The sequence below is a fragment of the Salvia splendens genome, chromosome 10, assembly GCF_004379255.2.
Source record: "Salvia splendens isolate huo1 chromosome 10, SspV2, whole genome shotgun sequence".
Lineage (NCBI taxonomy): Eukaryota > Viridiplantae > Streptophyta > Magnoliopsida > Lamiales > Lamiaceae > Salvia > Salvia splendens.
The window spans coordinates 20,555,194-20,571,388 of record NC_056041.1 but is presented as its reverse complement, the minus strand read 5'-3'; the positions used below and the strand labels follow the sequence as shown (position 1 = coordinate 20,571,388).

Genomic DNA, 16,195 nt, shown 5'->3' with positions numbered 1-16,195 from the left:
GAGCTTTGATAATGTTGAAGCGCGCTTGGAGAACCCCGAACGCCCGCTCCACATCCTTCCGAGCAGCCTCTTGCTTCTGCGCAAAAAGCTCTTGCTTTGCGTTCACAGGCCTAGCGCACGTCTTCACGAAGGTTGGCCACTTCGGGTAGATGCCGTCGGCAAGATAGTACCCCATTTTATAGCGCCGGTTGTTAGCGGTGAAGTTGATGGCCAGCGCTTTACCATCCAAAACTTCGGTGAAGAGGTCGGATTGGTGGAGCACGTTTATGTCGTTGTTCGAGCCGGGGACCCCGAAGTATGCATGCCAGATCCATAGCCGGTAGTCGGCAACGGCCTCGAGTATAACAGTGGGGTGGGTGCCTTTGTGGCCGCTCGTGTACGACCCCCTCCACGCCACCGGGAAATTATTCCATTGCCAGTGCATGCAGTCGACGCTGCCAAGCATCCCGGGGAATCCATGCACTTCTTCGTGAAGGCGGAGCAGGAACTGGCAATCTGTCGTGCTTGGCTTCCGGAGAAATTCGTCGGTGAAGGCTGCCCGGACGCCTTTGCAGAATTGGAGCACTCACATTCTCCCAGTGTTGTCTCCAATGTGGAGGTATTCGTCAAACACATCCGCCGTTTGTCCAATCGCAAGCTGACGGATTGCTGCAGTACATTTCTGCAGCGTCGTGTGGCTGGGACGGCCGACGGCGTCGAACCTTTCTTGGAAGAACTCTTCCCGGGCAACCAATGTATTTGCGATGTGGAGAAATAACGGTTGTCGCATGCGGAAACGGCGACGGAAGTAGGTATCTCCCCACACCGGGTTATCGCAGAAGTAGTCGCGGACTAACCTTGCGGCGGCTTCCTCCCGGTTACGATGGATGTAAGTTTGGGAGCGTCTTTGGGGCGGTGCGGCTTCCTCCGCCTCCCGGCGTCGATCTTCTTCAAGTGATTCTTCCATTATTCGACGCATTTGCTCATACGGATCCATGAGATCGATTAAATTTGGGGGAAGAATAAAAGAGAGATGATTTGAGATGAAAATTGGAGAAGAAATGGAGATGATTTGGGAAGAATAGATGTGTAGTTGTGTGTGAAATGAGGATGAATTAGGAGTATTCATAGAGTAAAAAAATAAAAAATAATAAAAAATGGAAACGGCTATAAAAACGGTAACATTACCGCTTGCCAATTTTTTATTTTTTTATTTTAATTCAATTTTTTTTTAAAATGATTTATTGCGTCAGCGTGACGAATCCCACTCATGGGCCGGCGAGTGGGCGTCACGCATGGCCTGGGAGCGCGCCACGTCGCGGGAGCGCGTGGCGAGCCGTCCCGTGCCGCGTCTCAGAGGGACAAAACGCGTGACGTGCTGGGGATGGGTTGGTGACGGGCCGGGACGCTGCAACGCGTCCCGTGTTAGCCATATCTCAACTTTAATGATTTCGATAATGAAATCTAATTCTAGATTTGAATTAATTCAACCATAACATTTATACTATAAAGTGGGAATAGAATCACCAACCTCCGTCCATGCTTATTAATTTGATGTAGGGTTGGATCCACTATTTGATGTTTCCCCTTAAGCTGCTATTGATGTTTATCCTCTCCCTGACCTCAAGCCTTCTATTTGATCCCTTTAATGGATAAGGAATAAGAGCAACTTTGAATATATAGTATGTATGTCGTTGACTTTTATGTGCATAAAATATTCTGTAATTGTGTCTTTAATTCATGTACAACCATCTCTTTATATAGGCATTAACATGACTCTTCGTGAAGAAACAAAACTGACGGGCCTTTTCAATTTAGTCAATAATACATTGGATACGTCGGTTCAGTAATTGCTAATCAGTTTATCAGAAAAACTGATTACAACTGCTTCCTCACTTTACACACATGCACGTCCAAATACATGTATATACCATAAACATTATTTTAATGTGCAAATAATTGCCACAATTAATGTCACTTTGGTACATGCACGTCAACATACATATTTACATATATAAATCAGTTTATATGTATACACTTTCATTTTGTATACATATATACCCGTTCAATTTATATATCAATGTATATATAATAATTAGAGGTAAGAGAGGAGGGTTATCAATACACCCGATTCTAATTCTTTAATCGAAACCGATCCATCACGGTGCCGTCTTTAATATTAGAATCCCTTTTAACTTTTAATATCATGAACTTGAACTTTAATTTTAAACCAATAAATACATAGGTCACATAAGAATATACATATTCTTACATCCCGCGCTTGTCTCGTCCCTCCGTAACGTGACTCGGGCCACCCGCGTGACGCGTTGCGGGTGGCCTTAACCTATTGAACCGATCATCACCTAATTAAACACACCCTACGCAAATACATTTGTAAAGGCATACTATTTGTCTCGAGGAATTAAACGAATTGTGGCGGCAATATTGTTTGTTTACATTTTTCACTTTTCTTTACCGCCTAGATTTATAAAATGTGTAAAATGATAAATCGTGAATTGAGATATTATACCCAAAATAACTTTATCTATTATCCAATTTTAAAAACATTTATTTCAGTAACTGGGGTGGACACATAGTAAGCACTTTTTAAAAGTGCTGAATTGAAACGCGAGTTTGAATGAAAAACAAGTGAGAAATCTAGAAAGATAAGATGAGTTGCAAATGGAAAGGGATAACATCTCTTACTCTTACTAGCAGCTACTTTTCTTATGATTGTAGTCTAATGGCGTTTTCTTCTGCTCCATTTCCACCATTTTCGCCATCAAATTCCTTGCTAACTTCCAAATCATTCAATCCGCTGCTTGCATTGTCCCGCTCTTTGAAGCCACCAACATATTTCACGCATTCAAAATGTAGGCGGGGGAGGCTGAGTTTGGCAGCCACCTTCACTCTCGATTCCGAAAATGGCTCTCTCAGAGTTGACGACACAGCCGATCAAGCTTCCAATCCCTACGGCAGACAGTACTTTCCATTGGCCGCTGTCGTTGGCCAGGTTTTCAATTGTGAACCATGATTTATTGTGATGACAAAATTGGCTCTCCATTACCATTGTAATTCTATTTCTAGACACATCTTACTGTCAGTTTTAAACGAAGAATGAGATTGGGATGGAATCAATTCAGAGATTAAAGTCCTATCAGTAAATTGAATGACTGGATTTTCATGGTTGTACTCTACAAATTTGAATAATTGGCTAACTATGTGTTAGGACTGAATCTATACTTTATTCATTGCCCCAATCAGCTACATTTATTATATGTGAACTCTTTTTAAAATTGGAAACATCGACTTTATACAGGATGCCATCAAGAATGCTCTTCTGCTTGGGGCTACAGACCGTGAGGTTGGAGGAATAGCCATATCTGGAAAGCGGGGAACCGCAAAAACTGTAATGGCACGCGGTTTGCATGCAATTCTCCCTCCTATTGAGGTGGTTGTTGGATCATTTGCAAATGCTGACCCAGCATGCCCAGAAGAGTAAGGTTTACTACTTTAGAAACATTAGTATATGTTACGGAATCTGAGTGATGTTAAGCAGTGCAAAAATTAAATGAAAATCGACTAATTGTACTGTAAAGACTGCTCAAATGAAAATCTGGTTTGTTAATCAGTAGGGAATTTATGGTATGAAATGAGTGACAACTCTTAATATTTTTATTTTATTTTATTTATGCACACCACTGAGTCGAGATTCTTCAGTCTTCCTGTGAGAGTGGCTCAGCTAACGGTTAATGGTGGTTGATATGAAATACAAATCAAATAATTTCAAAACTGAGTTGTATTTGGTTCAGCTGCTTACATGATAAATTAATTGTTGTTCTGTATCTGTTGTCTTATTCCAAAATTGGAAAATAATAATGTGGTTTAGTTTCACTGTTTGACAAGCGTTATGAGGAATCTCCTTTTTCATTAATTTAAAGGTGGGAAGATGGGCTTTCAGATAAGTTAGAGCGTGATTCTGCTGGTAATATAAAGACCCAAATTGTCAAGTCACCTTTTGTCCAGGTAGTTTCTGAAGAAGCAAAATTTTTTTCGAGTAGGATTATCTATTATATATGGTATGTTAATTTCAATTGTCTTGCAGATTCCACTTGGTGTTACAGAGGATAGACTGATAGGATCTGTTGATGTTGTGGAGTCTGTGAAATCTGGAACAACAGTTTTCCAGCCAGGGCTTCTTGCAGAGGCTCATAGGGGAGTGTTGTATGTTGATGAGATAAATCTTTTAGATGAAGGAATAAGCAATTTGCTTCTCAATGTATTGACAGAGGGGGTCAATATTGTAGAGAGGGAAGGCATAAGCTTTAGACACCCATGCAAACCTCTTCTCATTGCTACTTATAATCCTGAAGAGGGAGCTGTCAGGGAACATCTATTGGATCGAATTGCGATAAATTTGAGGTAAGACTAGTGATCAGTTTGAATATAGAATGCCCCGGTATTGAGGCTGGTATTTGAATTAGGTCACTGGGCTCATTGTTTAAGCAACAAATTGTTACATGTCTAATATATCAAGTTTACTTTTAGACATTGATAAATACGGAGTAATTCTTAACCATGATTAATAACATCTAGAAAATATCTTTTGTTCAGTTATCCATTTTGATAGAATGGTGAATTTCAGCAATATAATAGTACTAGTATTTGTTTTTGTTTGTAGCATGGTTCATGTTTTACATGTTTCAGTTAAACTGAGAATTTTCCCAACTATTTTATTCTAGTAGAAAATGAATTTAATGTCATGATACATTGTAAAAACAGAGCTGTACCTTAGAAAACAAGGCTGCTTCATTGCTGGCAGTATAAATTCAGTTTCATCAATAATGTATACTTGGTGTTCAAAAATTTATTTGTGTGTACTACTTGATACTGCTCTTTTCCATTCGTTTTTTGCATGTGCTAATGTGGAAGATGAGCTTCTGCACTTATCCCGATTTCTCATTTTAACTGATGTAAATTGAATTGATTGATGAAAACCATTAATGATACAAAACAGACTTGCTATCTACTCGCTGGAGCAACTACTTGACTGTACTTCAGTTAAACTATTATACTTCTGATATACAAAGATTGTTCTTCTTGTTCTCTATGCAATTAATTATTTCATGTAAAATTCATTCTCACCATATTTTTACTGGAGTTTAATGCTTCACAGACTTCACATGTCATGCACTCATGCTTACATTCTATAAGCACCAGTTCCTACATTTGAAACCTACCAACATTCTATCGTCACAAATTTTGGTTTACTGTGCATATTTCATGAAAAAAGCAGGAGAAGAACAGATCACATTTTGATGTGTGATTGGAACATAAAATCTGTCTAATGCCTCAATACATTTTTGGCACCCTAAACTTGCTTAAGAGGTAGCACAAAGTTGATGGTAATATGATATTACAATCAACACCTGGATTATTGATTTAAGAGGCAAAACACATGGTCTAATTCTGTCTACATGCTTCACTTATGGCTTTCAGATAACCTACTCGACATGCTATTCGTCTCCCAATGTATAAAGTTTTTATCATCCAATGATTCCATTTGTGATATTCTAGTTTTGAATTTCTAATGCTGATAACACCCTCTTCTGCAGTGCAGATCTTCCTATGAGTTTTGACGATCGTGTTGCTGCTGTTGAAATCGCCACAGAGTTTCAAGAAAAAAGCGGTGCAGTTATTAAAATGGTTGAGGAAGAGATGGACATGGCAAAGACACAGGTACTTTTTGTCTAAAAGAATAACCTTTGCTTCCTCTGTCCACGAAAAACAAGCCTATCTTTCCATTTTCATCTGTCCACCAAAAACATGCATATTCCATTTGTGGACACTACGCCACAAAAGTCTTCTTCATTATCAACCTCAATTCACCAGAATATGTACATAAACACCACTATTGGGCCCACCTCTGATATTGCCAGTTGCCATTTCTAACATAAAAACTTCGTTCTCACTTGATCTTCTTTCTCTCTATATATAGTTAATGTCTTATTGACTAATGATATTGTCTTCTATGCAGATAATTTTGGCACGGGAGTATTTGAAGGATGTGAGCATAAGCAGAGATCAAGTAAAATACCTTGTCATGGAAGCCCTCCGAGGTGGTTGCCAGGTTTTTGGTTTGAAACTCTTCTTAATTTTCCTAATAAGTTCTCTCATACCATTATGAAAGCTTATACTCATTGTTACATTGACATGGAGCTTTATTCTATATTGGTTAATTTGATTATACCTTCATGTATTCTTGTCTATTCTTTCCCTTGGTCGGTCGATTCAAAGGACATTCTTTAATTCCATATAGGGAGAAAATCTGTTAGTCTTATGTTAATACAACTTACCATGCAACATATACTTTTATGGTGTCTTTTAAGTCTGGTGCCATACTGCTAAGACAGAAACTTATCCACACAACTTGGTGAAACTCATGCGCTACCTTCTTGGGCATTTGATATTGCCTGTAGCCATTTCATTAAAAGGATATGCATCTGTTTGTTATTTATTTTATGAGTGGTTTTATATTTGCAAGTGTAGTGAAAACTTTAGAAGTTTATGCATGAATACCATATTCTGTCCATATTTGAATTGCAGGGGCACAGAGCTGAGTTATATGCTGCACGAGTTGCCAGGTGTCTAGCTGCTCTTGAGGGCCGAGAGAAAGTCAATGTGGATGACCTGAAAAAAGCTGTAAGTAAGACAACTTTGCATAATAGCGTTAAGTTTCTTTATGTCATTTTATTGAAATGTCTATCTAAGAGATGCCTTAGAGTCGAAAGTGATGATGTAGATATCACTGTTGATTATAATGTATGCAACAAATTTTTTAGCATAATCCTATACCAGTTAGGCTTTTCCCGCTGACAATAAAGGCAAGCCTATGGTGGCTGTTTATCATCATACTTAGATCATTATGTGATTGGGTTGGGACTGAGTTAGTTCTTAAGGAGCACAGTTTCTGAGAGGATCTACCTTTTATGACAAGCATCCGTTGCCCATGAATCTAAAATATGTCTAAAGGACCTTGAAAGCATTGAATTAGGTATTCTAACATGATGCCAATCAGAGATACCTGAACCTCAATCTGATACATACCCAAACATTAGCAAAAACTTAGTAACATTATCCCAACATGACCTAAATTAGTAGATAACACACCCTAATTTGAAACTAAAATACACCAGAAAGATCCGTTATGTTGAAATCTGCAAGCACTCGGTGACATGAAAAAATTTAAAAGATGGACAGCGGAATATGATCGAGTTTGAATGTTAGAAATGAAGATCTAAAAGTGAATGTAAACATGTCCAGTCATTGATCCATAACATCATTTCTTTCGAGATATTGAGAAACCAATAATGAAGATATTGATGTGGGTTTCTGAGCTTCATCTTCTTTTCTCTTTTTGCTTTTTATTCATGAGAACTGTTTAGTGATAAGTTATAACCCTTTCAACTTTCAAGACACCTTTAAAAAACTTTAATGGAGAGAATTATGAGAGATTGCTGTTAATGCAGGTAGAATTGGTTATCCTTCCACGTTCCAGCATTAATGAGACTCCACCCGACCCGCAAAACCAGCAACCTCCTCCACCCCCTCCACCACAAAATCAGGATGCTGGAGAAGAGCAAAATGAAGAGGAAGATAAAGATGAAAAGGTCTGCCTGTTCATTAATTTAATTAATTTGCTTGGGTTTTCCAATCAACCATTGTCGCTAATTTGATGAGTAAATGAACTCCATTATGAGGAGAATTCCAAGGCTTGGCCTAGCTAATCATCTTGAATGTTCTCTTGTCTTTGGTAATAGGATGAGAATGACGAGGAGAAAGATGAAGAGAACGAGCAGGAACAGGACCAAATACCTGAAGAGTTCATCTTTGATGCTGAAGGAGGTTTAGTGGACGAGAAACTTCTATTCTTTGCACAACAGGCACAGAGACGAAAAGGGAAAGCTGGAAGAGCAAAGAATATTATCTTTTCTGAGGATCGAGGTCGTTATATTAAGCCTATGCTTCCAAAGGTCAGATGTCTTTCCTTTCATCTCATCCTTGAGGAAGCTTTACTTGGGGTCTGAGACATTAAAATGGTCAATAAGCTACTAGTTAAATTTCACTTTTACGTATCTTTTCTTCTAAACTTCTACATAGAAGTGTGATTAATTCTTATAGAGTTCTATACTGAAAAGCAGGGTCCTGTAAAGAGGTTGGCTGTTGATGCAACACTAAGAGCAGCTGCACCTTATCAAAAGTTGCGGAGAGAGAAGGATCTCCAGAAGACAAGAAAAGTTTTTGTCGAAAAAACAGACATGCGTGCTAAAAGAATGGCTCGAAAAGCAGGAGCCCTGGTAGAGTAAAAAAACCTACATCTTTTGATCCTTACTTCTGTCCTTACTACTTCTTTGTAATGCTATAGGAAACAATATTTTGTTTCTTATATCAACCATGCTTCTTGATATTCTCATTCTTTTTTACAACAGAACTAGTAACTGAGATTCTACTAATTATGGCAGGTCATATTTGTTGTTGATGCAAGTGGAAGTATGGCACTAAACAGAATGCAAAATGCAAAAGGTGCAGCACTTAAACTACTAGCCGAGAGTTATACGAGCAGAGATCAGGTGCATCTAAAATGATCCTCTTCCTTTCCGTATTTTCTGGGATTAGCTTCTATCTACTCAATTGTTACTTCACTTCAATATTGCTTCCGGGGGTGCTTTTGCATGGACTATTTTAACAATGCTTATGTAATGGGGCTTGAAAATGGACTACTTCCATGTTCTTATTTGATGCTTGAGTATATAGGTCTCCATCATACCATTCCGTGGAGATGCCGCAGAAGTTCTGCTGCCTCCTTCCAGGTCGATTTCCATGGCAAGGAAACGTCTAGAGAGACTTCCATGTGGCGGGGGCTCCCCTCTTGCCCATGGTCTTACCACGGTATGTATATCTGATGCTGTTAATGATCTGGAGCTTTTCTTGGATATGCTGCAATCAGTGGACCTGCTATTTTGTTAAGTTTCAATTCTTTTACATTGCATGGATAAATATTACCAACATCTTGTGCACAGAAGCTTCTAATTTTTCTTAAGCTTCAAATAAACAGGCTCATATTTGAGTAGATCATGTTTTCGAACTATACTAATCTTGATGTGAAGAAACTGCAATTACTGATGTCATATCATTTACACTTGAGTATTTGCTAGATAATCCTTAATTAGCTAGTATAATGTATTCTTATCCCTGTTTGCCAAACCTTTTCCGTAGGCTGTTAGAGTTGGGATGAACGCAGAGAAGAGTGGTGATGTTGGGCGCATAATGATTGTTGCGATAACAGATGGAAGAGCCAACATATCACTAAAAAGATCTACTGATCTAGAAGCTGCTGCGGATCTGCCTAAACCCACTGCTCAAGAATTGAAGGTAAAAACATCGAAGAGTGGTGGAACATACTAAACCTAAATAGCTCTACTCGATCTTAATGAACACGTCTCATTTCTTTCAGGATGAGATTCTTGAGGTTGCAGGGAAAATACTTAAAGCAGGGATGTCGCTTCTAGTTATTGACACAGAGAATAAGTTTGTTTCGACTGGTTTTGCCAAAGAGATTGCCCGAGTAGCGCAAGGTACGTAACTTTAATTAGTACATTTAGACCCTTTGAAATGAAGCTGTTCTTTTAATGTCATTTTTGTATTAAATTTCCAGGAAAATACTACTACCTCCCTAATGCTTCAGATTCTGTAATCTCAGCAACTACAAAGGATGCTTTGTCAGCTTTGAAAAACTCATAAAACAAATGAAACATGGTGAGCATTTTGTTCAATTTTCCACTTTCGATGTTATTTTTGTGTAAAGAAATGTAATTTATACAAGCAAAAACTACTTGTAAATTTTTTTATGGTGACAGTAGAATATATTCTTTGTTACCCTGTCAAATCAAGTAGTTAGAGAAAAAATACACAAGGTTTTGTTTATTCAATTTCGCATTCATAATTAGCCTAGATAGACAAAAATAATAGTAGTAGCCAGATATGACTGGATAAATCTTGGTGATGAAAAAGAATTTACTTAATCATGTGTTATTGGAATTTAATAGCAAACGCTTCCTTAATGTGGATTTTGTAAGATGTAAGATTGCAATTCTTGAGAATAATGGAGTTTATAGTAGAATTCGTTAAAAGTAAATTTTCCTTATAAAAAGAAGCAAACGTTTTTGCGTGTAAGACACTTGCTTTTTTGGGTGAATTTCACAAGAAAATTCACTGCTTGAATACTCATTTGGAGGTAAAATACTACTCTTCCCGTTCTTGAAAATTATGAACATTTACTTCAGTACGAGTTTAATGAATAATTGGTAAAGTAAAATAAATGATATAAAGGATATTAGTGCAAGAAGTGTTAGTGAGGAGTGAACTCCACATCATTAGTAGTGTAGTGTAATGATATAAGTTGTAAATAAAATGACGTGTGTGGGTAATGTGTTGTTTAACTATTTCAAAATTAAAAAGTTCATATTTTTTTAGAGAAAACCTAATAAGTAATAATTCATACTTTTAAGAGACGGTTTAAGGAATTATTCCTTTATATACTCCATATGCAAATGTATGGATAGCTTGTTAATTTGTCTCATCTAATGATTATGATGAATTATAGCATGTCACCACTACCTATTGTGTTGGTTTTTTGTAACAAATAAATATGACAGCCCCCCTCTTTGAATTTTCCCTGCCTGAAGACGACAACCAAAAATGTTCTTGTTTTAGATACACACAGAGATATGATGGTAGAGTTCTTGTGCAAAGCAGTAGTAATTTCTGACTTATGCAATTCACAAATAAATTTCCAGCTGCATTTTAGTTTTTATCATTAAATTTGTGGCATATTCCATTTGAGTGTAGGGACTACTTCCTGACTAGTGGTGGGTAATATGAGTGGACCCCAGTTTTGTGGATGTATATACTCCACCTCCTAAGGATGGGTCCCACACATCTCAAATTTTGTATTGCGACGTGGCACTCTTTCTTACTCATTTATAATAGAAATAGAAATAAAAATAATGAAAAAAGAAATATAATAATTTAGATTTGAATCTTATTGATAGATATAGTTAGAACCTTGTTATTTTTTTTCTTACAAACAAATTATTTTCTATTTAGTTTTTTTAACTTTATTATTTATTTATTTTATTTTATCGATTAAATATCTAAATACTTGTAGACTTTATCCATTCATAAAAAAACAGTTTTATTCGTGAATGACATGAGTTTTAATGAGAAATTAGTTAAATAAAAGAAAAGTGAGAAACGGTACGAATTATGGGAGAAAAAATGGATAAAGTAAGGTGACTATTTATCATGAATACTAAAAAATGACACAATGAGGCCATTTTCTTTATAAATTTGTTGCGTAAAATAAAAATTTCAGGTTAGGTGGGACCGATTGAGTACTATATATAGGGATATGAAAATGAGAAGTGTGATGAATTTGAAGAGAAGAAAAAATCGAGAAGTGGTATAGCTACTTAGAATTCGATGGATGTGTCCTCATTGATCAACAATTTATACATATTTGACGATCAATATTTCAATCTCCACAACTCAATCAACACCACCATTCTGGCTCAAAATGGTGAGCCCAAGATTAGGATCGAAGATAATCAAAGCAAGAGGAAAGCAACCGATTTGAGCACTTCTTCATCCCAACCATACCTACTTAGTGTTAGTGTCACCTTCTCTCCTTCCTACCTAATTAATCAACATTTTGTTCAATTCAATTTAATTATGAACTAATTGTATATATGCTTGTGAATTATTACATTATATTACAGCGTCGAGGAAGAAGAGCAAAGAAACCAGAAGAAGATGCAATTACGAGAGGTGAAGTGATTCATGTAAGAGCCAAGAGAGGCCAAGCCACCGATAGTCACAGTTTAGCTGAACGAGTACGTTTTTAAATTTATGTTCATTTATCAATTAAAAAATATTTATTTAAATAATAATCTATATATATATCAGGTTAGAAGAGGAAAAATTAATGAGCGATTAAAGTGTTTGCAAGATATTGTTCCTGGATGCTACAAGGTATGTATATTAATTAATTAATTTGGATTTAGTGTTTTTTAGTAGGATTAAAATTAATGATATGAAATGAAACAGACGATGGGGATGGCAATGATGTTGGACGAGATCATCAACTATGTGAAGTCGTTGCAAAATCAAGTGGAGGTGCCAATTGATAAATTAATTCGTTAATTAATTATATATAGATAGTTAATTTTACGAATTTTCTTGTGTTGATCAGTTTCTGTCGATGAAGCTCACAGCAGCAAGCTCCTTTTATGACTTCAACGCGGACACGGATGCCATGGAGGCAATGCAGGTGCACACTCGATTCATTCATCGACTATCGATCTCTATCACTCGTAGTAAACGTGAATTTCGACTTCTTTTTTATTTTTAGGGGGCGAATGTATTAGAAGCAATCAAGGCCGAGAATGTAATGAACCAAGGACTCTCTTCTGCAGCTCAACTAGGCTACTACTATCCACATCAACATTATTAATTCAATATTCTTTAGTTTTCAATTAAAAATTTGTATAACCACTCACTCATCTCTCTATATGGAAAAAAAATATGGAAAATATAGTGTTTGTTGTCTTCAATTCATCATCTTATATCTAATTGGATTTGTACTGGTTATCTTTATTGTGTTAATTCATGAATATATATGCTTTTCTAGCTAAATGATCACTTATGATCTAATTCAAAACACGTTATAATTGGTTAAATTTTATCCATATATGTGGATATGGACTCGGAATAATTATTTAATTTATTGATTTTAGATGGATTCACTTGTTTGTCCTCACCAAATCCACACTCTGTTCATCAGTAGCTATCAACTATGTATCAATAAAGAAAATTTAATATTGTATGTCCAAAGGTAGGCCTCAACAATTTGTTGAGTAATTATTAGTAGAAGAAATATCTTTTTCTTTTCTTTTTGAGACAAAGCGTTTAGTTGTTTTTCTTCAAACTATCCACAAAAACTACTTCATCAGTAAATTTTATTTAGACGTAGTTTTGTATGTCAATTTTATAGTACTCCCTCCGTCCCCCAAATTTTATCACAGTTTGATCGGCATGTATTTTAAGAAATGTAATAGAAAGTGAGTTGAAAAAAATGGTAGGATGTGGGTCCTATTTTTAAAGTATTAGTTTTATAATAAAATGTTAGTGAGAATAAGTTAGTGGAATGTGAAGTCCATTATTAAAAATGGTAAAAAAATTAAATGTGACAAATTTTATGGGAATGATAGAAATGGAAAAAAGTGATAAAATTTGAGGGAAGTATTTTTAATGCATGTATAGCTAGTTTACCAAACGTGTGTTGGTTTTTCTAAAAAGCGTAGCTCAGTTTATGTGTAACTGAAAATATTGTGGTTGTAAGAGTTGTAGAAATAAAATTTGTGCTTTATTTGACGTTTCTATAATTTATGGTGGAATCATTTTAGATTTGTGGTTAATTAGTACTCCCTACGTTCCACCATAGTAATAGAGTCATTTCATTTTCTGCACACATTTTGAAAAAATGATAATTAATAGTTAAAGTGAATAAATAGTAAAGTAAGAGGAGAATAATGCAGAGAAGACTCTTATCTACATTATTCTTTTTTTTACTTTACTTTTTCTCCACTTTAACAATTTATTTATCATTTTTTCAAAACGAGAGCTGAAAATGAAATGACTCTACTACTGTGGATCGAATGGAGTACTATCGACGGTATTATGGAATACTACTACTATTTAAGTGGTGGTTTCGATAAATGTGTGATATAAGAGCATTAGCAACGGCGCCCGTCCCGACGAAATTCCGACCGGCGTGCCGGAAGTCCGCCATTGTGCAAGGGAGGCACGAATACGGACATTCGCTGCAGACACCGGAGTTCCGCGGCGTTCTGCGGATATCCGTCGCGACGTCCGTGCGGACGTCCGCCATTGCGTTGACTCCCACGGACGTCCGCACGGACATCCCGATTATTGCATTATTTTTTTTTACGAGTAGTGAGAACGACTGGGACGACGAGGGGACTGGCAGCGGGGAATCCGAGGAGTGAGAAATCGATTTTTTTAACAATGTAATTTTTTTTAATAATTATGTATTTTTTAATTAAGTATATTTTTTTTAAATAAAGTGGTTTCATTTTCCCCGTATTTGTGTCGAAATTTTAATTCCGTAAATTGTTTAATTTGTGAATTTTTATTGTGGGAAGTCCGCCGGGATGTCCTTGGCGATGTCCTTGGCGATGTCCGTCACTGTGCAGTGGAATATCCGTATGACGTGACATCCGCAGTGGGATATCCGTATGACGTGGCAGGAGGTGTTTTTGGGATGTCCACGGGGATGTCCGCCGGGACATCCGCACCACTGCTAATGCTCTAAGCTACCTCAACAAACTATTAGAGCTAATAACTAATAGGGGTGACATAATTAATGTAACATTAATTGACTCATATATTTGATACCCTTTAATTAATTAATTTATCGATTAATTTCATAATTTGTACTTTGTTAATGCATGTATTCTAAATTTCACATATGGCGTAGTTAATATGCAAATATCCCACGTCTGTAAATTTGTAATACGTACGAATAAATAAAACTAATCAACGTTAACGTCCATTCCATAAGTATCTTTATTCTTAACCCTAATCTCAGCTTCAATTCAGTTAATTTATACTTAATTACGAGTATACTGATCAATTATTAAATTAGTCAACCTTAATTTATGTGCCAACATTATAACGTGAAATTAAATTAACGTTACATAACCCTAGTGTTAACCTTATTTTATGTGCCAATATGATTACACTTACAAGCATAGAAATAATTTGTTGGGGGCTCAAGTTCAATTAATAATGATTGCGACAGTATTACATGATCAGTCCACTACATTTATCAAGAATAACAACTAACTATTCACCATTAAAAAAAATAAATTAAAGATAAGAATGCACTAGAAATTAACCCTTTGATCACTTTGACCCATTATAGTGAAATTCAATTAGATATCGAGATGGGCTAGTGGAGAGACCCAACAAATTAATAATGCAAAGTCCAAATCTGATGGATGTTGCCAATTCATGATATGAATGATTAAGAAAAAGGGGTTTTTTCTTGTATTTTTTGAATTGATTTATTAAATAAAGTAGATAGCTAGATGCAATGCATAGTATTGAAAGGTGGGGTAACCCTAATTCAAAGAGGATGAACAATGTGTGTTTCCCTAATATGATAAAAGATTATGAACCTGTTGGGTTTTGGTGTGGCTGGACCAACCATCGGCCCAAGTCATTATTGAGGGCCGAACTCGATTAAGCTCGGCTAACACCGAACTCGATTAAGCTTCTCCAACACCGAGCTCGATTAAGCTCGGCTACCAACCGTTGTATTTGAACAGCTCGTTCAGTTACAACGACTAGTTTTTCAGTTTTCAGTTTCACATCTTGTTTTTCTCCATATATTCGTGTGATTCAAGAAACTAGATAGAGAAGTGAATACACTTTGTGATTCTTGAGCTAGCTAGGTGAGTGATCCACAATCGAGTTGTTTTCTCCGATTGAGTAGCGAGCTAAGTGATAGTGTGTTGTAATCGCCTTCGTTTGCTTTGTATTCGTAATAATATCGTCCCACATTTGTTCGTGAATCTCGCGTCGATTCTGTATTTGATTCTTCAAATTGGCGCCGTCTGTGGGAAAGAAATCGGCGCGATGTCTACGGCGAAATTCGAATTGGAGAAGTTTACGGGCAAGAATGACTTCGGTCTATGGAGATTGAAGATGAAGGCCGTGATGATGCAACAAGGGCTTTGGGAAATCGTCAAAAATGGGGAGGCCGACACCGCCAAGGGTGCGGATGAAAAGGTCGATCCAAAGGCTCAAGAACTTCAACAAAAGGCGTATAGCACTCTGATCCTGAGTCTCAGCGATCGAGTCCTGAGGGAGGTTTCGAAGGAGGAGACCGCTGCGGCAGTATGGAGGAAGCTTGAGTCCATCTATATGACGAAGTCTCTTGCAAATCGCCTTCATCTGAAACAGAAGCTTTTCACCTTCCAGATATCAGAGGCGAAGAGCATCTTGGAGCAGCTCGAAGATTTTGGTAAATGCATGGATGATCTGGAGAACATCGATGAGCAGATCAAGGATG

At 36.8% G+C, this 16,195-nt stretch overlaps 2 protein-coding genes across 2 annotated transcripts; both read left to right on the top strand.

Annotated features, from left to right (window-relative positions):
• The first annotated feature begins 2,667 nt into the window (after nt 1–2,667).
• On the top strand, nt 2,668–9,915 carry LOC121750724 (magnesium-chelatase subunit ChlD, chloroplastic-like). Its single transcript, XM_042145322.1, has 15 exons — nt 2,668–2,992; nt 3,299–3,477; nt 3,921–4,005; nt 4,085–4,401; nt 5,595–5,718; nt 6,017–6,109; nt 6,586–6,681; nt 7,509–7,649; nt 7,800–8,012; nt 8,181–8,336; nt 8,502–8,609; nt 8,794–8,928; nt 9,256–9,411; nt 9,494–9,614; nt 9,695–9,915. Exons 1-15 carry the CDS (start codon nt 2,723–2,725, stop codon nt 9,778–9,780), a joined length of 2,280 nt encoding a protein of 759 aa, XP_042001256.1. The 5' UTR covers nt 2,668–2,722; the 3' UTR covers nt 9,781–9,915.
• Nucleotides 9,916–11,520: 1,605 nt separating this feature from the next.
• On the top strand, nt 11,521–12,589 carry LOC121752750 (transcription factor BEE 3-like). The gene is made up of 6 exons (XM_042147847.1): nt 11,521–11,706; nt 11,817–11,930; nt 12,004–12,069; nt 12,145–12,213; nt 12,290–12,367; nt 12,449–12,589. Exons 1-6 carry the CDS (start codon nt 11,521–11,523, stop codon nt 12,548–12,550), a joined length of 615 nt encoding a protein of 204 aa, XP_042003781.1. The 3' UTR covers nt 12,551–12,589.
• The last annotated feature ends 3,606 nt before the right edge of the window (nt 12,590–16,195 follow it).

Bases quoted from the DNA above. Each gene is read 5' to 3' on its own strand.
- LOC121750724 (XM_042145322.1), top strand. From the start codon at position 2,723: ATGGCGTTTTCTTCTGCTCCATTTCCACCATTTTCGCCATCAAATTCC. The intron at 8,610-8,793 runs GTGCATCTAAAA...TTGAGTATATAG, and splicing joins GTTATACGAGCAGAGATCAG to GTCTCCATCATACCATTCCG. The intron at 8,929-9,255 runs GTATGTATATCT...CCTTTTCCGTAG, and splicing joins TTGCCCATGGTCTTACCACG to GCTGTTAGAGTTGGGATGAA.
- LOC121752750 (XM_042147847.1), top strand. From the start codon at position 11,521: ATGGATGTGTCCTCATTGATCAACAATTTATACATATTTGACGATCAA. The intron at 11,707-11,816 runs GTTAGTGTCACC...ATTATATTACAG, and splicing joins CCCAACCATACCTACTTAGT to CGTCGAGGAAGAAGAGCAAA. The intron at 12,368-12,448 runs GTGCACACTCGA...TTTTATTTTTAG, and splicing joins ATGCCATGGAGGCAATGCAG to GGGGCGAATGTATTAGAAGC.